We start from the raw sequence: 19,747 nt of genomic DNA on the forward strand, positions 1-19,747 counted from the left end.
CGTCCACACTGCCCCACAGACCCGGTGCCCTGAGCCCACCGTGGCCCCCCCTGTTAGTCCCTCTGGCTGGGTCCTGCCACGGTGCCAGCAGGTGGCCTTGGGCCGGGGGCCAAAGGCTCCCTCAGGGCACGCAGCCCTGAGACCTAAGAGGGCCACCCCTCAAGGGTGGCCAGGCCCCCGGCGGCCCACCCGAGTGCCACCTCTGCCCCCAGCCCTGCTGGCCTCTGGTCCCACTGGCCCCCCAGATGCCCGGCTGAAACCCAACAGTGGCCCCAACTGCCCACGCCTCCTCCTGGTCCCCAAGGCTGGCACTGCAGCAGACGACTCCTTGGGCACAAGGCAGCTAACAGGTGAGTATGTTGGGGGCACAAGGAGCCCTGCCATGGGGGCTTTCCCCTGCCAGCTGTGGGGCAGTGGGCGACTGAGGGCAGGACTTGGAGGCACACGAATGATTTCCCAGGCAGCTGTGACCTGAGTCCTTCACCCTCGGAAGCCCCTGACCTCTCCATGCTGCCCGCTCTGCCTCCCTGGGCTGACACCAGAGCCTGGATGAGCCCCCTTGGCCTAGGGAGGCATGGGGTGCCCATGTCTTGGTGGCCCACATCTGGGCTCCACTCTGCGCCCAGCCAGCACGGCCTGAGGGAAGGCAGCTCGGCAAATGCAGAGCCTCAGCCCCTGAGACCAGGCCAGTTCTACTTGGCTAGCGAAACACAAGCAGCCTTTCTGCTGCTGCCAGCCGCAGCGGCTCTGCCAAGGAAGGGTCTCCCTGGGGCCAGGCCACAAGTAGCCAGGGGCTTGCTAGAGCCTGCAGGCTCAGGGCCGGCGTCCATGTTGGAGTACAGGGGACAGGCCCAGAGCCCAGGGGCTGGACGGGGCAGTGGTGGGCACAAGAACCAGGTGGTCTGGGGAGCTGTGGAGCAAACCACCTGGGTGCTTGGATATGCAGGGAAGTGGAGGGCCTGTGGGCGGGGTCTGGGCACACTAGGAAAGAAACGGGGCGGGGGGGGGTCCTTGAAGGTGCTCATTTCTAAGATTTGCCAGATGCTTCCTGTGGGGAGAGAGGAAAGTGGATGGCAGAGAGGACAGAGTGGAAAGTGGAAGGATCTAGATGGCAGGGGCTCCCCGAGGCTAGACAAGGGGTGTGTGTGTGTGTGTGTGTGTGTGTGTACGAGCGCACATGTGTGTGTGTGTGTGTGTACATGTGTTTGTGTGCGTGTTGGGGAGTGAGCAGGCCTCAGCCCCAGACCCCCTCGCTCACCCTGCCATCTGGGCCCACCCAGCAGCCACGCCCAGGCCACAAGCCTCCCATGGCCCGTCCACTGTATGACGGTCATGGCCTTTCTCCTCTTTCTTGGCCAGGGCTGGGACTTGGCCTCACTTCCTGCCCCCACCTCCCCAGTAAACAGCCTCACAGCACCCCCAATAAAGCGGCATCTCCCCAGCACCAGCTGCTCGGCTGAGTAACAAAGCAAACAGGCATCCAGGCTGCCCCGGGCTCTAGGTGGCGGGCAGGGATGGGCAGGAGACTTGCCACCAGACAGGTAGGCCCAGGCCACGGCCCAGCCCAGCTGGGCCCGTCCTGCTCGCCCTCTGCCCACCTGGGGGAGGGCCAGAGCCAGGGACTCCCAACTTGGGGTCTTACCACCCCAAACTCACAGAAATTTGGGGAGAGGGAGCATCCTCAGGGCTCCCAGGGAGGGTGGGGTGTGGAGGAGGTGGTGTCTCTCTGGGCAGGAGACCACTCTCCCCTTTGAGAGCCTGAGAGTGAGTGGACAAGCATTTCCTCTGCTCCAGGCACTGTGGGGGGCCCCAGAGCTGAAAACTCAGTCCCTCCTGGACGTGTTTATTGTGTGTTACCAATTATAAAACACTTCGGCAGATGCAACCTTCTGAATTAGATAGAGCTTCTCTGTCAACCAGGCCTGAGGGAATAGCATGCAGTAGGTGCTCAATAGATGCTCAGAAACTATGCTGCTGGCAGTAAGTAGAAGAACCACGAGAACCCACTTTTTACCACTGAGGTTGTTGCAGATATAAAGTTAATGGCCCCAAAACAATTAGAGCACAATTTTGTGTGAAACACTGCAGCTTGAGTGTAACCTGGGTAAGTCAGTTCAGGTTGACGTAGGGACAAAGACGCTCTGGGTGGAGGGCAAGAAGGGATGGGTTAAGACCCACACTTGTGACCTCGGGTAAGTCACTTTTCCTCCCCGCACTTGCTGGTCCTTGTCTGTGTAGTGAGAAGGTTAGATAAGGTGGCGTTTTCTGTTAAAAGAGGCTTCATGGAAGAGACAACTTGGAGCTCGGTTTTGAAGGCTGTGTAGGAGTTGGTGAGACAGGCTGGCCAGCTGGATTTGGCAGCTTTGCAAGATTTGTGTGCTTTCCTAGGCTTGTCCCCTAGGCTGAGTTCAGCAGAGGTGAGTGGCTCTGGCTCTGGCTTCTTCTAGAGGCCAGGGAGGGGTGGGTGAGGCCAGCAGCTGCCCTGCACTGGGCTACAGAGCAGGAAGACCTCAGGGCAAGGCCCAGGCCTCCCTCACCACTGTCCTCAACAATCCCGCAGTCTCCGCCCTTCAGCCCCGCCCCCCGCCCCCCCCCCCCTTCTTCCTTTGTTCCCCTCATTCCTCGCCACATTACCTTTCCCTCCTCCCTTCCCAGTGCCATCCCCTCACCTGCTCCCAAGAGCCACCTTCATGCACGCTCATGATTCACAAGGAATTTCCATCCACCCTCTCCCTCAATCTTCACAACCCCTCTAAGACATGCTCTTGACAGCCCATTTAACAGACGGGACAACTGAGTCTCAGAGGAAGCTGAGTCACTTGCCCCAGGCCCAGAGCAGGGAGTCCGGACTCAAATTCCATCTGGACCCTCCCCCTGCCCCCATCGCCACCCCACCTCATTCCACGCCCCACCCTGTGCCCCCAGCTAAGCCAGTGGCCTGTCAGGTGGAACAACACTTCCCAAAGCAAACTTTGCACAAGCCCAGTTGCCTTGGGCTCTTCCTGACATTTAATGCAGGCTCCTTCTCTTGCCTCATTTGCATGTTCCCAGGCGAGAAGTGCCCCCTGCCAGATGCTTCTCTCCACCTCTCAGTGGCCAGGCGGGGCCTCCAGACTAGGGGACCACTGCTCTCAGCCTGCGACCTGACTGTGACTCTGCTGGGGGCCAGACGGACCAGAGCCCACTGGGACCAGAGAAAGGGGCCATGAGGTCTCTGTGGGCATCACCAGAATCCAGGCACCCTTCCCTCTCCTCTGGCTCTGGGATTGAAGACAGAGGTCTGGGGGTGACCGCCCAGGCTACAGCCCCAGCACCTGAGAGTGGTGACAGGGGCGGGGCCCAGGTCCCTCTGCTCCTGAGGCAGCAAGTTGGCTTGAGGGCCACTGGGATCCAGCTCTTCTTGTCTCCAGCTTCCACATCCCCCCCGCCCCCACACACACAGGGCTCCAAGACAGAAGGGCGATATGTCTCTGTTGACACTTCACGGATGGAGTTGTGTCCCAATAACCCCCTCATAACCTATCCTCGCCCATTTAAACCTTTTTTGTGTGTGTGTGTGTGAGGAAGATTGTCCCTGAGCTAACATCCATTGCCAGTCTTCCTCTTTTTGCTGAGGAAGATTAGTCCTGAGCTAACATCTGTGCCAATCTTCTTCTATTTTGTATATGGGACGCCACCATAGCATGGCTTGATGAGCACTGCATAGGTCCACGCCTGGGATCCGAACGTGCGAACCCCGGGCCGCCGAAGCGGAGCACGCAAACTTAACCACTACACCACTTGGCCGGCACCCCCTAAACCTTTTTTTTTGAAGCAATTCTGTTCTTAGCCTCTCAGAACAGTTCAGAAAATTTTATAATTTTCTGTATTGTTTGATTGTCTTGACTTGTCCTAAAATCCCCTTTCCAAGCCCAAGGTGGGCTCCCTGGCCCTAGCCTTGGGGCTCAAGGCACATTTCCTCCCTCAGACATGTCAAAATTTTACAGATTCACCAGCAGGAGTTTATGAAGTGCCTCTGCCTTTCGGTCGCTGTTCTGGGCCTGGAGGAGGCTGCAGAGACATGGAGGATAGAGATGAGAGTAACCGACGTGTACACACACCTTTTGGGAGAGTGTCGAGTCTTCGACATCACTGTCCTGCCTTGTCGTGCCAAATCCCAGAGACACAATTATCATTACGAGTCCCCATTTCACCAATGAGGAGACTAAGGCCGAGAGGATGGACCACGGGGCCCCAGGCAGAGCCAAGTGACATTCACGTGTTCTCACACCTTCAGGGACCCGCCGCCCAGCTGGGACTGGAGTGTGGGGAAGAGACACCCACAAAACCTCGACATCCCTATGGTGTAGCGAGTGCTGGGAGGGTGGTACAGATGAGGTGCTGGAGGAGGGTAGGGAAGAGAGAGGGTGCTGTGGCCCAGCCCCTTCAAGGAGGGTTTGTGGGGCCCAGGGGAGACTGTGCTAGAGAGAGGAGGGGCAGGGGGAGTATGCAGATGGCCGGGGTGTGGTGGTCGAGCTGGACTGGGGTGCTGAGACATGAAATGTATTTCCACACAGTACGTGCTCCACAAGGGCTGAATGAAGAAGTGATCTGCAGTTTCTGGAAAGCCCTGGAAGTCAGGCAGGATTTGTACTTGATGTGGCTGGAAATCGGGGTTCTGGCCAGACTTGCCTGGGCAGGGAGTCTCCGCTGACTGGAAGACGTGGGGAGGAGATGCTGCTGGGGCGGGAACCTTGGGAGGTGCAACTTGGGAGGTGAGGAGTGGCCTGGCCGTGGCCCTGCTTGGTCAGAAGGGTGGGCCAAGTCTTTGAGAGGCTCTGGACACCAGCTCCAGAGGAGGGTGGGCAGAGGGAGACGTAGCCACACCCCTCATTCTGCCCAAAATGTCATCCCTGAATTATGTCTCTGCTTGCAAGGGGAGTCCCTGGTGTCCACCTCTGTTTCTCCTCCACCTTCCTTCCAAGTCAGGCTGAGGGGGAAGATAGGGGTCATGCAGTCATAGAATTCAAACAGTGTCTGGGCTAGAAAAACCCTGGGAAATGACTCACCCCCTCGGAGAACAGAGGAGGAGACTGAGGCCCAGAGGGGACCAGGGGCTGGCTGCCCAGGGCCTCACATACGGTGGGAACAGTGCAGGACATGAACCCACATCTCCAGATGTTGAGGCCTCGAGTTCTTTCCAGACCACACACTCCCTTTGGAGCAAACTCAAAGACGGCGGTGAGCTCGAGGCTGAGGTGGGTCCCTGTACTTCAGGCTGCAGGCGTCCATGCCACCTGAGTCCACCAATACGACCTCTGTGGGGCTGGGATTTTCAGGGGCTGGGTCAGTGGGCAGCCTGAGCAGAGGCGAAAGGGGTGGTCAGCAGCAGTGACCATAGAGGTCGGCAGGTGCTGAGTCATCAGCACCATCTGAGAAGAGGGTGGGGCTCAGTCTTGAGTTCCAATCCCTGCTTGGTCACCTCGGACGTGTGCCTGTAGCAGGTACAGCACCATGTCGGTCAGGTGGGAATAATACAGGCTGCCCCAGGGCTGGGAGAGCCCAACGAAGCCATTTATTTAGTTGGCCTTCACCTTGTCCCAGAAAGGGTTGGAAGCGATGTCAGTGAGGCGCTGTGGATGCCAGCTGTACCCAGGCAGTGGGAGTGAATGGGAGACATAGCTGGAATAAAGGTGCCTTCGGGCTCTGGCTGCCCCTGGGAACTGTGGGCAAAGCAGACTAGACCAGATTTCCTTGATGCTCCCCTGACCCTTTTGTTTCCTGTGCCCTGTCCTCCTGCTCCCTGGCCCTGTCCCCCAACTCCCTACCCACCCTCTGATCTCTCCATAGCCTCACCCCATCCCCAGGTCTCCCCACACACCCAGCTCCTGGGCCCACAAGCTGGCTCCTCAGTTGAACCGCCAGAGAGCAGGGCTCCTGAGAAAGTTAGGTCAGTGGCTGGACAGGTCTGGGATCTGAGAAGTTGGGGGAAACCCAGGGATCTAGAAGAAACCTACCTCCCCTACTCTCAAGCTGAGCCTGAGACAGGCAGGTCCTCCGTCAGCCACCCCCCAGGACCCACCTCCCTTCTCTCTGCCCTGGGGGGCCCCGGGGCAGTGGGTGCTTGGGAGGGGGCTGGAACTGCCTGGGGGAGGCCTGCCGGGGACCCCTTCCTGGGTAAGAGGGTGGTCTGTCCAGTAAGGACCGTCTGGGCAGTGAAGCGTGGTCAGTAAGGAGGAGGCTGGGCCCTTTTCTTGGGTCCAGCTAGTTAGAAAAGCAGTTTCTTAGGGCAAGGGAGCTGGGGTTCCATGGGAGGGCAGGAGCTGTCTGAGGAGAAGTGAGGGGCCGGGAGGGCGAGCAGAGGCTGAGAGGGGAATGTCTAGGAGAGAGGGAGGCTGGCCAAGGGCAGGGAGGGTTCAGGGAAGCCAGACACAGTGCAGGTCAGGGCCTCCCTGTGGCCTGGGCAGGCCCGGCTTCTCTCCAAGGTGCTGACCAGCTGACTCGGGGGCAGGCCCATGTGGCCCCTGCCTACTCTGCCTGACTCCTGGCCAGATCCTAGTGGCACCCCCACAGCCCCCTGATTCTGACTCATTAAAGGAGGCTCTTAGCTGGAGGGAGGGAGGGGCTGACAGCCAGGGCTGTGGGCCGCAGTGGGGCAGCCAGAGGAGGTCTGCTCCGGTTGGTGGAGCAAGGCCGACTCAGGGCTGAGTGGTGGGCTCTGTCACCCCCTGCCTCACCCGCTGTCCCTCCGTGCTCTTCTCACTGAGGTCTGCGGCTGGGGCCTGGGGTCTGGGCAGACTGAGGTTGGGTCTCATGATGGAGGTGGGGCTCAGGCACATTTATCCCACTCACAATCCCCCTGGGGGGAAGACAATCACAATCCCCCTGGGGGCCTGGACTGAGCAGGATGTGGGAGACAGGCTCCAACCCCATAACTTTAGTAAAGACCTCCCCGTAACTCCGCTTCCCTGAGACTGTGGATTCAGGCGGTATCAGGGGATCTTTTGCTGGTGCCAGTATGAGTGTGAGTGAGAACCTGGGAGGCTGGGGAGCTGCAGGGCACATTCCTGGCCCCAAGAGGTAAGTGAGAGCAGGCCGGACAGTGGCAGGAAACAGCTGCTATAAATCTGCCCTCTCTCCTGGATCTGCCTTCCTGGGGGGATGGAGGTGCTGAGAGGAGGGGCCTGAGGTGGCTAATCCCTCTGGCCGCTGCCCTGCCCATCTGGTTCTGTGTCTGGGCCTTGGCCTCCACCAGCTGTTACCAAACTTTCTTTGTCTGGAGTCAGAGCCAGAGCCTCTGGGGCGGGAGGGAGCCAGGACATGCTGAGCCTTAATCCAGACACGTGGCTTAATCCAGAAAAGATCAGCTCGAGGTTTGGGAGCTGGAGGCATCGCTCAGGAGACGGGCAGCCCCTTGGGCCTGGCCAGCAGAGGCAGTTGGGAGAGCTGGGCCTGCTGTCTGAGAGACCTGGACCTGGCAAACGTCGGGCTTATCTCAGGACCCTATGGAACCATAAGGGTCAGCAGGCCTCTAGTCTGGTCCTGGCTCTGCTGTGTGACTAGGGGCACATCCCTGCCACTCTCTGAGCCTCATTTTTCCCAGGGCACATGTGTCCTCATGGACAGACAAGCACCCATGAATGTAATCACGGCTGAATTGCACGGCACAGATGTGGAGACCTGGGAAGTCAGAGGAGGGAGATGTTGGAGAGGGCTTCTTGGAGGAGGAGGGCTTTGGGCTGAACTGTGATGAGAAGGAAGGGGCATCTTCGGCAGGGGGACAACAACACAAGAGAAAATAGCCATGTTGTGCCCATAGCACAAGGGCCGAGGGAGAAACACTGTTCTCATTAGATCCTGGATATGGTCACCATGTTGATGGATCTCTGGTTCTGATTCAGACCTTGCCACTAACCAGCGAATGAATCCCTTCCCTGCTCTGAGCTTCGTTGTTCCTATCTATAAAACGATCACATAATATGCAGTCCCTTCCAGCTCTGATTATCTGTGCTGGGTAGGAGGTGGGCTCAGAGGTGGGCACCAGCCATAGACATCAGGCAGGGTAGGCAATGGGGAGCCATGGGAGGTTCTTGAGCACAGGGGTGCCCGAAGAAAGCGTGTTAGAGGGAAATGAGCTTGACAGTGCGGTGGAGTGAGCAGCTGGGAGGCGGGAATGGACTTTGGAAGATCAAGCTGGCCAATCAGGAGGTGGGAAGGACCCTGGGAAGATGGGACAGGCCACAGCAGGAGCCCCAGAGGGAACATGGTACGATGAGCAGAGCCCACACATGGTCAGCTGGGGACCTCAGGCAAGCTGCGTAAGCTCTCTGAGCCTCACTGTCCGCATCTGTAAAATGGGCTCTCGAGTGCAGGTCACCCAGGCTGTGGGTAGGAAAGGGGGTCACGTGCGTGGGCGCTCTGGGCATAGGAGGCGCTCACTGTGCAGCTCTCCCTTCCCTCCCGAGTCCAGCCCTGGGTCCTGGAGGAGATGCTGGAGTTGCAGACTGGGCCCACCAGCCCCTGGCTCCCTGACCAGTAAACGAAGGTCCATCCAGACCTGGCTGCTGGGGTCAGAGCAGTCCCCCCACCTCCCCACCTGCGGACAATCAGATCTCTCCTCCTGCCACACAGTTAATCATTAACTTATTTCTCACCAGGGAGGTGTTGGAGCTGGGAGCAAGCCTTGGTTGAGAACAGGTCCCTTGGCACTTAGGAGCAAGGTGACTTGGGGAGCTGGAATGTGAGGTGTGGAGGAGGAGGCAGGAATTTTCTGCTGGTGAAGGAGCCCTGGGCCAGGCGTTGGAAGCCCTGGCTCCAAGTCCCTCAGCTCTATGTAGCTGAACCTCCCCATCCACAGAATCGGAGTGAGAACAAGGCCTGGGGAGGGGACAGGTGCGAGGGCTGTGAAGGTGACTTGACAAATGTGTCAGGGTTGTGTCATCACATCCCAGCCTGACAAACACTGCCACCTGCCCTGCCCATTCATCCTCACTGACCCCTCATGCCACAGTGCCCGGAAACATAGCAGCTGCCTCCCATCCTACCTGTAGCTGAGGCCCAGCAACAGGAGGCCACGAAGGAAGCAAGTTCTCTTGCTTGGAAATGTTTCTGTCTCCCTGGCATAAGGCCCAGGGTGTTGGCAGAGACTGTCCTAACGTGGCAGGGCTGAGAGCTCTGGGGACGTGGACAGGGAGGGAGCTAGGCAGGGGGTGATGAGGGGGGGGTGGGGGGTTGAGAGGGGCTCTCCAGGGGTGGGGCTACCTAGGGGGTAGGGCGTGGGCACAGGCCGGGGTAGGGACTCAGGGACAGAGCGGGCTGTTGGTGCTGCCTGGGTAAATAATACGGGCCCACAGCACACACGTGTGTTTGCACAGAAGGACTTGAAATGATTCCAGGCCTACTCTCTGTCCCCCGCAGCCCCGGCCCCCCTTCCACCCCTGCGCACCCCACCCCACCCTGGCCTTTCCTTCCTTGTCACTTAAAGGAGCCCTTAAAAGGGAGAGTTGAAATCAGAGGGAACACCTTTCTATTTTTCTGGTATTCTCTCCGCCACGGGAAAATGCAGGGCTGCCCTGTAAAGTGGGGAAGGTTGAGGACAGCACAAGAGAGAGGATGAGAGGGAGCTGAAATTCCTCCTGGGCTCCATTCACTGAGCTGTGCTACCCAGAAAGAGAGGGTCTCGTTTTCTGAGTTGTACGAAGGTGTGGAATGGGCTAGCTGCAGCCCTAGAGGAGCTGGAGGTGTCTTCCGAACAGTTCTTTCCCTGTCCCAGCTGCAGGGACAATGCCACTCATGCTGAGGCTGAGCAGGTCAGTCCTATGGGGTGACTGGAGATGCTCCAGGGAGCCCCCACTCTGTCCCAGTGTGGCCCCAGAAATTCCACCAGTAGAGAGTCTAGTGGTCCTTTGATGAAAGTCTCTCCCTCTTGCTGGCCTGATGCCATTAAAGCCGTGGTTCCCAAACTTGCCCATGCCTCACAATCGCCCAGAGGGCCTGAGGAAACGCATTGCTGGGCGCCCCCACCCCACCCCGGAGCTTCTGACTCAGGAGCTCTGAAGAAAGCCTCAGAATGTGCATTCCTAACGAGTTCCAGGTGCTGCTGGTACTGCTGGTCCAGACGCCACGTTCTGAGAACCACTGCTTTCAAATATAAACACCCCTGAGAAAGGACACACATGAGCAGGCGCTCCTTCCCTCCTCTCTGAATGGCCCCCTGTGTTATTGGGGGCGTATGTTTGTTGGTAATCCTTCACCTCTGTCCTGATTTATTCTTGAGTCTCGGGCCCACAAATCACAGAAATATCCCAGAAACCCCGGTATTCTGGTATCCGGACATCTCTCAAGGGCCCTGCCTCACCTGAACCACATACTCCAATATGGGGTTCAGAGAAAAGGCCGGGCAAAGCAGATCCTGGGTGACCGATGGGAAGGGAGGCCTCCAGGTCCTCGTGTTGAGCCCAATGGCAGGGAGGAGAGGGTGTCTGAGTGGCTGAGGGCCTCTGTCGTTCCCGGAGCCTGGGCCTTCTCACCACCCCCTGCCCCGCTACACCCTGCACCCCTCCCCCCCCGAAAGCCGGGCCTGGAGGTCAGCACGTGGGCACCGCCTCGGGCAGCTGCACGTCCCTCCAGGGCGTGAGGGGAGAGGAGAGGGCTCTGAGAGCAGGGAGGGGCCTGGGGGCTGCACTTTTCAGGGGAGGACCACGTGGGGTGCATACAGGAACCCAGCCCTGAGCGGGGGCCAAGCACACCAGCAAGTAGTTGCTCAGTGGCCACCTCAGCAGCATGACTCTGGGAATTTATTCACGCCCCCCAAATGGCCCTGTGGGAGGGGGACATGGCCCCTCCTCCCCAACTCGTGAAGGGATTCTACCCTGCCACACCCCTCCCTTGCTCCTTTCTTCCTTCACCTGGCTGGTGAAGATGGTGGTATCCTTCTCCCTTCCTGATCCACTTCAAGGGCAGAAAAAAAGAAAACAAGCTTTGCTACAGCAGGAAAGATTTAGATTAGCTCTCAGAAGGAACTTCTTCCACATAATGGCAGGGACTAGGATCTGGGTGTGGGCCGGCGGAGAGACAGAGGGCTGGACATTAAAGGCTCTTTGTCCAGGCCTCAGTTTGCTCATCTGCCAAATGGGGCTAATCGTGCCTTCCACTGTGAGGACTGCGTGAGGTCAAGAACCCCAGAAGGTTGTTCAAAGCACATGACATGTGTCAAGATTGGCTGCTCCCAGCCAACCTGGCTCCCTTGGGGGAGAGGGAGTTGTCCATTTACAGTCCTACCCTCCTCCCATCTCACTCTCTCCCAGCCAGAAGGCCAGTCTGCCCAGCCCTGGCCTAGCTGCCCAGTGACCCGGAAGCCCCAACTCTCTCCCAGGCCCAGCTACTGCCCACTGGGCCCCTCATCCCTGTAACCAGCTTAGCAGCCCCCACGGGGACGGGGAAGCAGCCAGAACCTGACTCTCCCTCCTCTTTGATCTCTGCAGACGCAGACGCCGGGCCGAGCAGCAGCGGCATGGGCAGCGCCAGCCCGGGCCTGAGCGGCGTGGCCCCCAGCCGCCTCCTGCTGCCCCCTGACACTGGGTTGAGGACAGGCCTGGAGAAGGGGGCCGTGGGGGCAGCAGGGCCTGAGAGCCGGGACTGGAGCCCCAGCCCACCTGCCACACCCGAGCAGGGCCTGTCCGCCTTCTACCTGTCCTACTTTGACATGCTGTACCCTGAGGACAGCGGCTGGGCCGCCAAGGGCCCCGGGGCCAGCCCCCGGGACGAGCCGGCTGAGGAACCTGAGCAGTGCCCCGTCATCGACAGCCAGGCCCCTGGGGGCAGCCTGGACTTGGCGCCGGGCGGGCTGACCCTGGAGGAGCACTCCCTGGAGCAGGTGCAATCCATGGTGGTGGGCGAGGTGCTCAAGGACATCGAGACGGCCTGCAAGCTGCTCAACATCACCGCAGGTGAGCCCCTCTGCACGCCCGCCTCCATAAGGCGGGCGCAGGCAGAGCTGAGGTCGCAGGGAGGGGGACGCTGCCTGGCCCAGCCTCAGGCAGCCCCAGGATGCCAGTCCTTCTACACGTACAATCAGCCCAGGACACACAGCAGCTGTGAGCCTGGGCTGGCAAGGTTCCAGCCCTCTCTGTGCCCCAACTGCACCAGCCCAGTGTCCCCAGGTAGGTGATGGATGAAGTGAATTCGAGTTCTCCACCGTCTGGCCCACCACTTCCTCTCGGGCTCATCGCCACTCTCCTCATTCGCTCTGCTCCAGCCACACCTGTCTCTGCTGTTCCACAACACTCACACCTCAGGAACTTTGCACCTGCTGGTCCCTCACCCTAGAACCTGGCTCACCCCTCACCTCCTTTAGGTCTTGACTCAAATGGCACCATCTCAATGAGGCCTTCCCTGACCCCCGCTATTGACATTGCTGCCTATACCCCCGCCTCTTTTTCCTCCTGCCTGCTTTCCTTCTCTCACAGCACAGACCATCTGATATGCTGTGTATTTTATTTATTTATCTTGTTTACTGTCTGTCTCCCACCCTGGAATGTACACACCCCAAGGGCAGGGGATTTCATTTGTTTTATTCACGCTACATCCTCACTTCCTAGGCTGGCACCTGGTACATGATAGATGCCCGAGAAACAGTAGCTTCTTTATATGCCAGGCCCTGTTCTGGCACCGGGGGATTGAGTGATAAATACAGCGCAGAAGCCCCTTCATTCGTGAAGCTGACAATACAGTGAGGGAAACAGATCATAAATAGATAAATGTGTCACTGGTCCAGTGGTGATGACGGAGGGGACATTAGGAGGCTGGGCGTGAGTGTGTCTGCCAGGGCCTAGAAGGTGTGGTTGTGGAGCTGATGCCATGGGTCAAGGGGCTGCTGGGTCTCTAGCCCCTGTTCCTCCATCGTCTCTCCAGCTTTGGGCAGGCCTGGCTCACCTCCTGGCCTTCGGATCCTGGCATTTGAACGTCCCACTCTCTGTGCTGCTTTCACACAGGAGGGGTCTCAGGCATCCCTCAGGCCCAGTACCTCCTCCCCGGAGTCATCTGGGCTCAGCCCCTGCCCCCCAGCAGTCCCAACTGGTGTCCCCTGGAGGCAGCTCCTGCCCATGCCCCAGTCCTCCGGGTGCCCAATACCCAGGCCTGGCCCCCCCAGGGAGGTTCTCCCATGGGGCCTCCGCTCCCACACTGGCCTGGGGAGGGGCCTGCCCTCTGAACAATGGGAACAGAAACAAATTGCTTTGACCCTGGAGAGGAAAATGGGTTTATTAAGTGGGGGCAGCCCAGTCTGCAGGTCACCCGGCTGGGGCACCAGCTTAGATCACGAAGTTCTCTTGGAGGTCCCATTGTGACTGTGCCCACAGCCTAGCCCCCACCCGTGTGCCCTGCCGGGCTCCCCCCAGAGCAGCTCCCTAGAGAGACATCTAGGACCCAGCCAGTGACTCCCCTCCCGGCCCCTGAGGCCTGTAGCTGCCCCATGACCACCCTGTGCCCTGACACTCATTCAGTCGGTGCACGTGCACTGAGCAGCTACTAGGCGCCCAGCCCTCTGTTGGGTGTTGGACAAGGGGATGGAAGTCTTTGTGCCTCAGTTTCCTCATCTGTAAAATACAGTGGGAGTTGGGGGCGGGCGTTGAGGGCTAATTCCTGGTTGGGTTTTTCTCTGGTTCCTTGAGGGGTTTGGGGAAGGCAAGAGGTATATGGGAAAGAAGCTCGGGTGTTTCTGGTTTAATGTCACTGTCCCCTCCAGGGCTGAGGCTCCCCAAAAGGTCCTTTGGAGAGGCTGGAAAGGTCTGAGAGGACTCGAGGTCTGGGTTCAGTGGGGGGTACAGAGGCCCCAGGCTACCCTACCCCAAGCTGAGTTTGTTTTTAGGGCCCTGGCTCCTCCCTCTCACTCCCCTCTCTTCTTGGGTACCCCCCTCCACAGGGCCCCTCAAGGCCTGTCAGGCCTGGCCTGGCCTCACCCCAGGAGTGCATGGTCCCAGACCACTAGTGCCCACTGGCGCCCCATCAGAGCAGAGCGGGCCACATTTGGGGGGGTGCCCTCAAGCAGCCCCTGGGGCTGAGGGAGTGTCTCTTGCCCAGACCCTGTGGACTGGAGCCCTGGCAACGTGCAGAAGTGGCTCCTGTGGACGGAGCACCAGTACCGGCTGCCCCCCGTGGGGAAGGCCTTCCAGGAGCTGGGGGGCAAGGAGCTGTGTGCCATGTCGGAGGAGCAGTTCCGCCAGCGCTCGCCCCTGGGTGGGGACGTGCTGCACGCCCATCTGGACATCTGGAAATCAGGTGGGACATGGCGTGGGTGGGGTCCCTCCCAGGCTCCAAGCCAGGGGCCCCGATGGGGACAGTTAGGCCATGATGTCGGCCAGGAGGTTACTCTCCTCTGGGGAAGAAGCCCTTTGGTCTCAGTCGGGGCTCCGTTCTGAATCCCAGCCCCAGTTGCAGCTGCCTGCCTGTATCCTGGGTGAACTCACCAGCCCCGACCCACTCCCAGCCCTGGTCAAGCCCCCAGAACTTAGGGCAGAGCACGTGGGAAGTTAGACTGTCGAGGACACAGGATCTCAGAGCCAACGGGGACCGTGGGTACCATGAAGCCTTTCCTCTTCGTCTTCTTGTTATTTTGTTTGTTTGTTTTTTATTAAAGAAGTAATGATGTAATAAATGTGCAGGATTGAAAAAAGACCACAGTGAAAAATAGTCTACCATGAGAAGTAACTCTGCCTCCCACTCCTGACCCCCAGCCTTCCAATCCCCTCCCTGGAGGCAACCACTGTGACCATTTCTTGGCTGCCTTGCCAGGGAAAGTCTGTGCATATACAAGCAATTAGATATGTGTGTGTTTTACCCTTTTTTAAAACATGAATAGTATCAGAGTATCACCCTGTTCTGCGCTTAACAGTGTATCTTGGATCTTGTTCCCCATCAGTATCTATACAGCTGCCTTGTTTTCAATGGCTGTGTGCCAAGCCCTTCATGTTTAAATCGTCTCAATCTCACTGGGCACCCACAGTGTGCCCCGCACAGAGCCATCCATGCCAGTGCTTGCCCCTGCCATTAGGGGTCTGGGATGAATAAGGGGACAAGACCCACTCATATGCCCAGTCAGAGACCAGTGGTTGCAAGGGCAGTGGACAGTGCCAGGCTGAGAGCCGGGTGGTATGTGGGCAGACGTTGGCTGCCTTTGCCCCCTCTGCCTGGTCTGGGGGTGGGAGAGATGGGGAAGGGGCCAGGAGGAGAGGCGGAGGGGACGGAAGAGCTCGGTGAACTCTGCAGTGGGAGGGCACTGTGCAGACTTCATCACCCTGGATCCTGGCAGGACCTGTGAGGGGGTCCTGGCCCCACTTCACAGGTGAGAAAAGGGAGACAGAGCAAGGCCCTTCCGCTCTCCAGTCTGCACAAGGACTGTGTGCAGGGCCTCTAAGGCCCCTCCCAGCTCCCAAATCCTCAATTTTCTTCCAGGCAGCACCTCTGTAAACAGCTTGTCTTCCCAGACTGGCAGGAGGAGGGGAGCCAGAGGGGAACCTCCAGCCGCAGGAGGGCTTCTGTGGCCCCACAGCCCCACCCAACGCCCTCCTGGACCCATGGGGTCTCTCCTGGGTCCCCAACTTTCTCTCCTTGTCCCGCAGCGGCCTGGATGAAAGAGAGGACTTCCCCGGGGACGATTCACTTCTGTGGTGAGCTGGCGCTGGGCAGGGAGGGGCCAGCCCGGGGTCTGGAGTTGAGGGGGGGCTGCCACTGAAGCAGGGGGCCCCCACTCACCGCTCCCCTCCCTGGCCGCCCAGCCTCGCCCAGCGAGGACAGCTGGGCCGACAGCGAGGTGGACTCGTCCTGCTCCGGGCAGCCCATCCACCTGTGGCAGTTCCTCAAGGAGCTGCTGCTCAAGCCGCACAGCTACGGGCGCTGCATCCGCTGGCTCAACCAGGAGAAGGGTGAGCGCGGCCCGCGCGGGCCACGGGGGCCGGGGCGCTGGTCAGCGGGGGCCCGCCGGGCTCCCTCCCGGCACCGGGCGCGGGGCGGATCGGGGGTCGGGCAGAGGGGTGGAGCTGCCCCCACCTTGGCCCCGAATGCCAGACGCGCTGCCGTCCTTGGACGGGACGGGAGTCTGTGCGCAGTTTAAGGCCACGTCCGTCCCCCAGCCAAGCTCTTGTTTGGGATCCCCAGCGCCGCACAGCGCCTGGGACATAGCAGGGGCTTAAAACTGCTGAGAACGGGACACAGTCTCTGCCCTAAAACATCCTAGCTTCACCGGGGAGCCTGATGGTGTCCAAAGAGAAATACAGTGCGAGCCACCTATGCGATAGGTAGCCACATTAAAAAAGTTTTTTAGGGCCGGCCCTGTGGCTTAGCGGTTAAGTGCGCGCGCTCCGCTGCTGGCGGCCGGGGTTCGGAACCCAGGGCGCACTGACGCACCGCTTCTCCGGCCATGCTGAGGCTGCCTCCCACATGCAGCAACTAGAAGGATGTGCAGCTATGACCTACAACTATCTACTGGGGCTTTGGGGATAAAAAGGAGGAGGACTGGCAATAGATGTTAGCTCAGAGCCGGTCTCCCTCAGCAAAAAGAGGAGGATTAGCATGGATGTTAGCTCAGGGCTGATCTTCCTCACAAAAAAAAAAAATTTTTTTTAAACAGGTGAATTTATTTAACCTAATATTATAAAGTATTATAATTTCAACATATAACCAATATAAAAATTATTAACGAGATATTTTCACTAAGTCTTTGAGATCTGGTGTGTATTTTACACTTACAGCACATCTCAGTTCGGACCCACCACATTTCAAGGGCTCAAACATGTGGCTGGTGGCACTGTTCACCTCAGTGAACAGTGCAGAACTAGACGGTGTGCATGTGAGTGTTTTGGAAAAGGCTCAGAGCCAGGAAACCTGGGTTCCAGGCCCCATTCTGCCATCAGTAGCTATGGGTGCCTGGACCTCAGTCTTCTTATCTGTGAAATGGACTAGATTCATTCATCCAACAAACCTTCATTGAGCACCTCCTCTGGTTCCGCACTTGCTCAGCCGACATTTACAGAGAATGTTCTGAGGGTGCCGGGAGGATTCAGCTGTCCCCCATCCTCGAGGGTCCTACAGTCTTGTAGGAGAACTAGCAGTGAAATGAACTGGTGTACAGAGCATGTCGGGGCTGCGACGGGGCAGTGGGGGCAGCTGTGCCCGGGTCCAGAAGGACTTCATGGAGGAGGTGACTTTGGAGCTAAGTGGGGAGGATGAGAAGGTGCTGGAGGGGGTAGAGAAGTTCCTGCACAAGATGTGGTGACCCTGTGTGTATATTTGAGACTGAGAGGGAGCCGGTCCTCTGGGGAGACAGTCCCATGATAGAGTTCTAGGAAAGGACATCAGGGAGGTGATCTGGGAAGGCTGCCTGGAGGGGGTGTGCTGACCCAGGCCTTGCCAGGAGGTCTTAGGTTGAGAACTGGGGGTATTAACAATGTAATAGCCCGTCCCAAGAGGCACTTCCTTCAGGCTCCACTCTAAGCACTTTCTGTAAACACTCAACAACATGGTAGTCACTATAACCCCCTCTTACCGACAGAAAAAAGGGGCCTCAGGCAGCTTCTAAAGGTAGAAAATGGCAGAGCCAGGATTCAAACCCAGGTCACCCTGGCTCCAACTCTTTCCACCACGTCCTCTGAATTAATCCTGCCAGAAAGGGCTGCGTGGGCTGAAGTATCTGAGAATGCAAAGAGGTCTTTCAGGCTTGGGAACTGCAAGGGGAAGGCAGCGGGGGTGGGGGTGGGGGGTAACCTTGCCAAATGAGCCCTGGGCACAGCCCGGAGCCCCACAGGACAAACCCTACAACAGGAGCAGAGGCTGGCAAGGGCCAGGCCCTCCAGGCCCCAAATAACCCACTAACGGACACTGGCTCCCCTGCATCCAGGAGGTTGTGACTCCACAGTATCATTTACCACTTACTGGGCCTGTGGCACACTCTGCACGCATTTCTTTAATCCTCACCACAGCCTTGGGAGGAGGTGTGATGCCCCCACAGCCTGGCCCCTGCCCCAGCCGACACTGGCTCTCTCGGCCTTCTGAGAGACTGACCTGTTGGTCTCGGTCTTTCTCCTTCCTGCCCTCCACTTGCACGGCTGGCTCTCTCCGGCCCCTCCTGCTCCCCCAGGCATCTTCAAAATTGAGGACTCCGCCCAGGTGGCCCGGCTCTGGGGCATCCGCAAGAACCGGCCCGCCATGAACTACGACAAGCTGAGCCGCTCCATCCGCCAGTATTACAAGAAGGGCATTATCCGGAAGCCCGACATCTCCCAGCGCCTCGTCTACCAGTTTGTGCACCCCATCTGAGGGCTGAGGGCCAGGCCTTGGCCTGAAACCTCCGTCCTGCCTGCTCCTGCCCTGGCCGGACCCTGAGCCGAGGGAGAGGGCCGGCATCTGCCAGCATTCTGAGTCCAAGGTCAGGGAGGGCACGGCCCACCGCTCCCAGGGGCATAAGTCAGCTTTCCGAGGCCTGAGTGGGGATGCTTCCTCCTGAGGCCTGACTGATCACGTGCCCAGCCCCCCAGGGCATGGAGGGAGCAGGGGTGAATAGGGAGGGCCCTCCCTCCACCCGAGCCTCTGACCCCAGGATTTCCAGAGCAGAGCCGGCAGAATGGCAGTGACTTGGCCAAGGCTACTAGAAGTCCAGTGCTCTGTGCCGCCCATCCTGCACCATGGATGCATGGTGCACCCCTGAGTTGGAGACGTCCGCACCCCTGAGTTGGGGTGCCAGGGGTACCCCTGGGAACAGATAATAAAGATACCAGAGAACTGACACCACCCCAGTGTCTGTGCAGTGAGTCAGCAGGACAGCTCAGAGGCCATCAGTGCTCAAAGTGGTTGTGGTTGTGGTCACAGGGGCCTGGGGTGGTCATGGGAGGCTTCCTGGGGAGGTGGCATTGAACTGAGCCTAAAAGGAAAGGAATACTTGATTGGTAGAAGCTGTGGGAGGGAGGCAGTGAGTCCTCAAGGCCAAGGAGGAGCTGGAATGGGTCTCATCTCCCCCCACCCTGGTGTGGGCCGAAAGGAGGGAGGGCCCTGGGGTTGAAGATGGTCTACCATAGGACTGGAGAGAAGGCGGTGTCCTCCACACCCTCTTGCTCTGCTGTAGATCAGGGCTTTCTGCTTGCGGTGGGCCAGGGGGCTGACTCTCCTGAGAGGGGTCCCAGAGCCCTTGTATCTGCTTGGCCAACCAAGGGGGCTCTGGGGTGGGACAGCAGGGGTGCAGGAGAGGGTGGGCGCTTCAGTCCCCTTCGTAGGACGCTGGCTCTACAGCGAAGAGAGTTCAGTTGATCTGTGGTTTCTCCCTCTTGAGCAAGGTCACAGACCCAGCAGCGCCCTCTGTGAGGCTGCGAGCCCTGTGAGCGGGGTGTGAGGGGGCGAGCACGTGACAGAGAAAGGGTGTGGGGTCACAGCGCGCGTGTGCTGGCGGAGATGAGGACCCACCACCCAGTCTCCCGGGCAAAGCAACTCACTCAGCGTCCTCGTGCTTCGTTCACATTCGTTCATGGGCTCACGTGTCCTGAGGGCTGACTACCCACTAGGTGCTTCCACTGCTTTTTTGTCATTAGCCTTCCCAACAAAACTGTGAGGGAGGGGCTGCTCCCCCATTCTACAGAGGATGAAACTGAGGCTCAGAGCGGCTAAGAGACTTGCTCACAGTCCTGCAGCCCATCAGTGGCAGAACCAGGAACTGAACCCACAAGGACAGGGCTCTCTCTGCCCCTCCATGCCTCCTGCTTCGTGACTGGTCAGTGCCCTTAGCCTC

General features: G+C 58.9%; 1 protein-coding gene across 1 annotated transcript; it reads left to right on the forward strand.

The window, feature by feature from the left end:
- Window positions 1-11,491: 11,491 nt before the first annotated feature.
- Window positions 11,492-18,819, forward strand: SPDEF (SAM pointed domain containing ETS transcription factor). Its single transcript, XM_058554585.1, has 5 exons — window positions 11,492-11,927; window positions 14,059-14,256; window positions 15,597-15,644; window positions 15,753-15,899; window positions 18,110-18,819. The coding sequence occupies exons 1-5, from the start codon at window positions 11,492-11,494 to the stop codon at window positions 18,286-18,288; spliced, it is 1,008 nt and encodes a 335-aa protein (XP_058410568.1). The 3' UTR covers window positions 18,289-18,819.
- The last annotated feature ends 928 nt before the right edge of the window (window positions 18,820-19,747 follow it).

The sequence above is a fragment of the Diceros bicornis genome, chromosome 14, assembly GCF_020826845.1.
Source record: "Diceros bicornis minor isolate mBicDic1 chromosome 14, mDicBic1.mat.cur, whole genome shotgun sequence".
Lineage (NCBI taxonomy): Eukaryota > Metazoa > Chordata > Mammalia > Perissodactyla > Rhinocerotidae > Diceros > Diceros bicornis.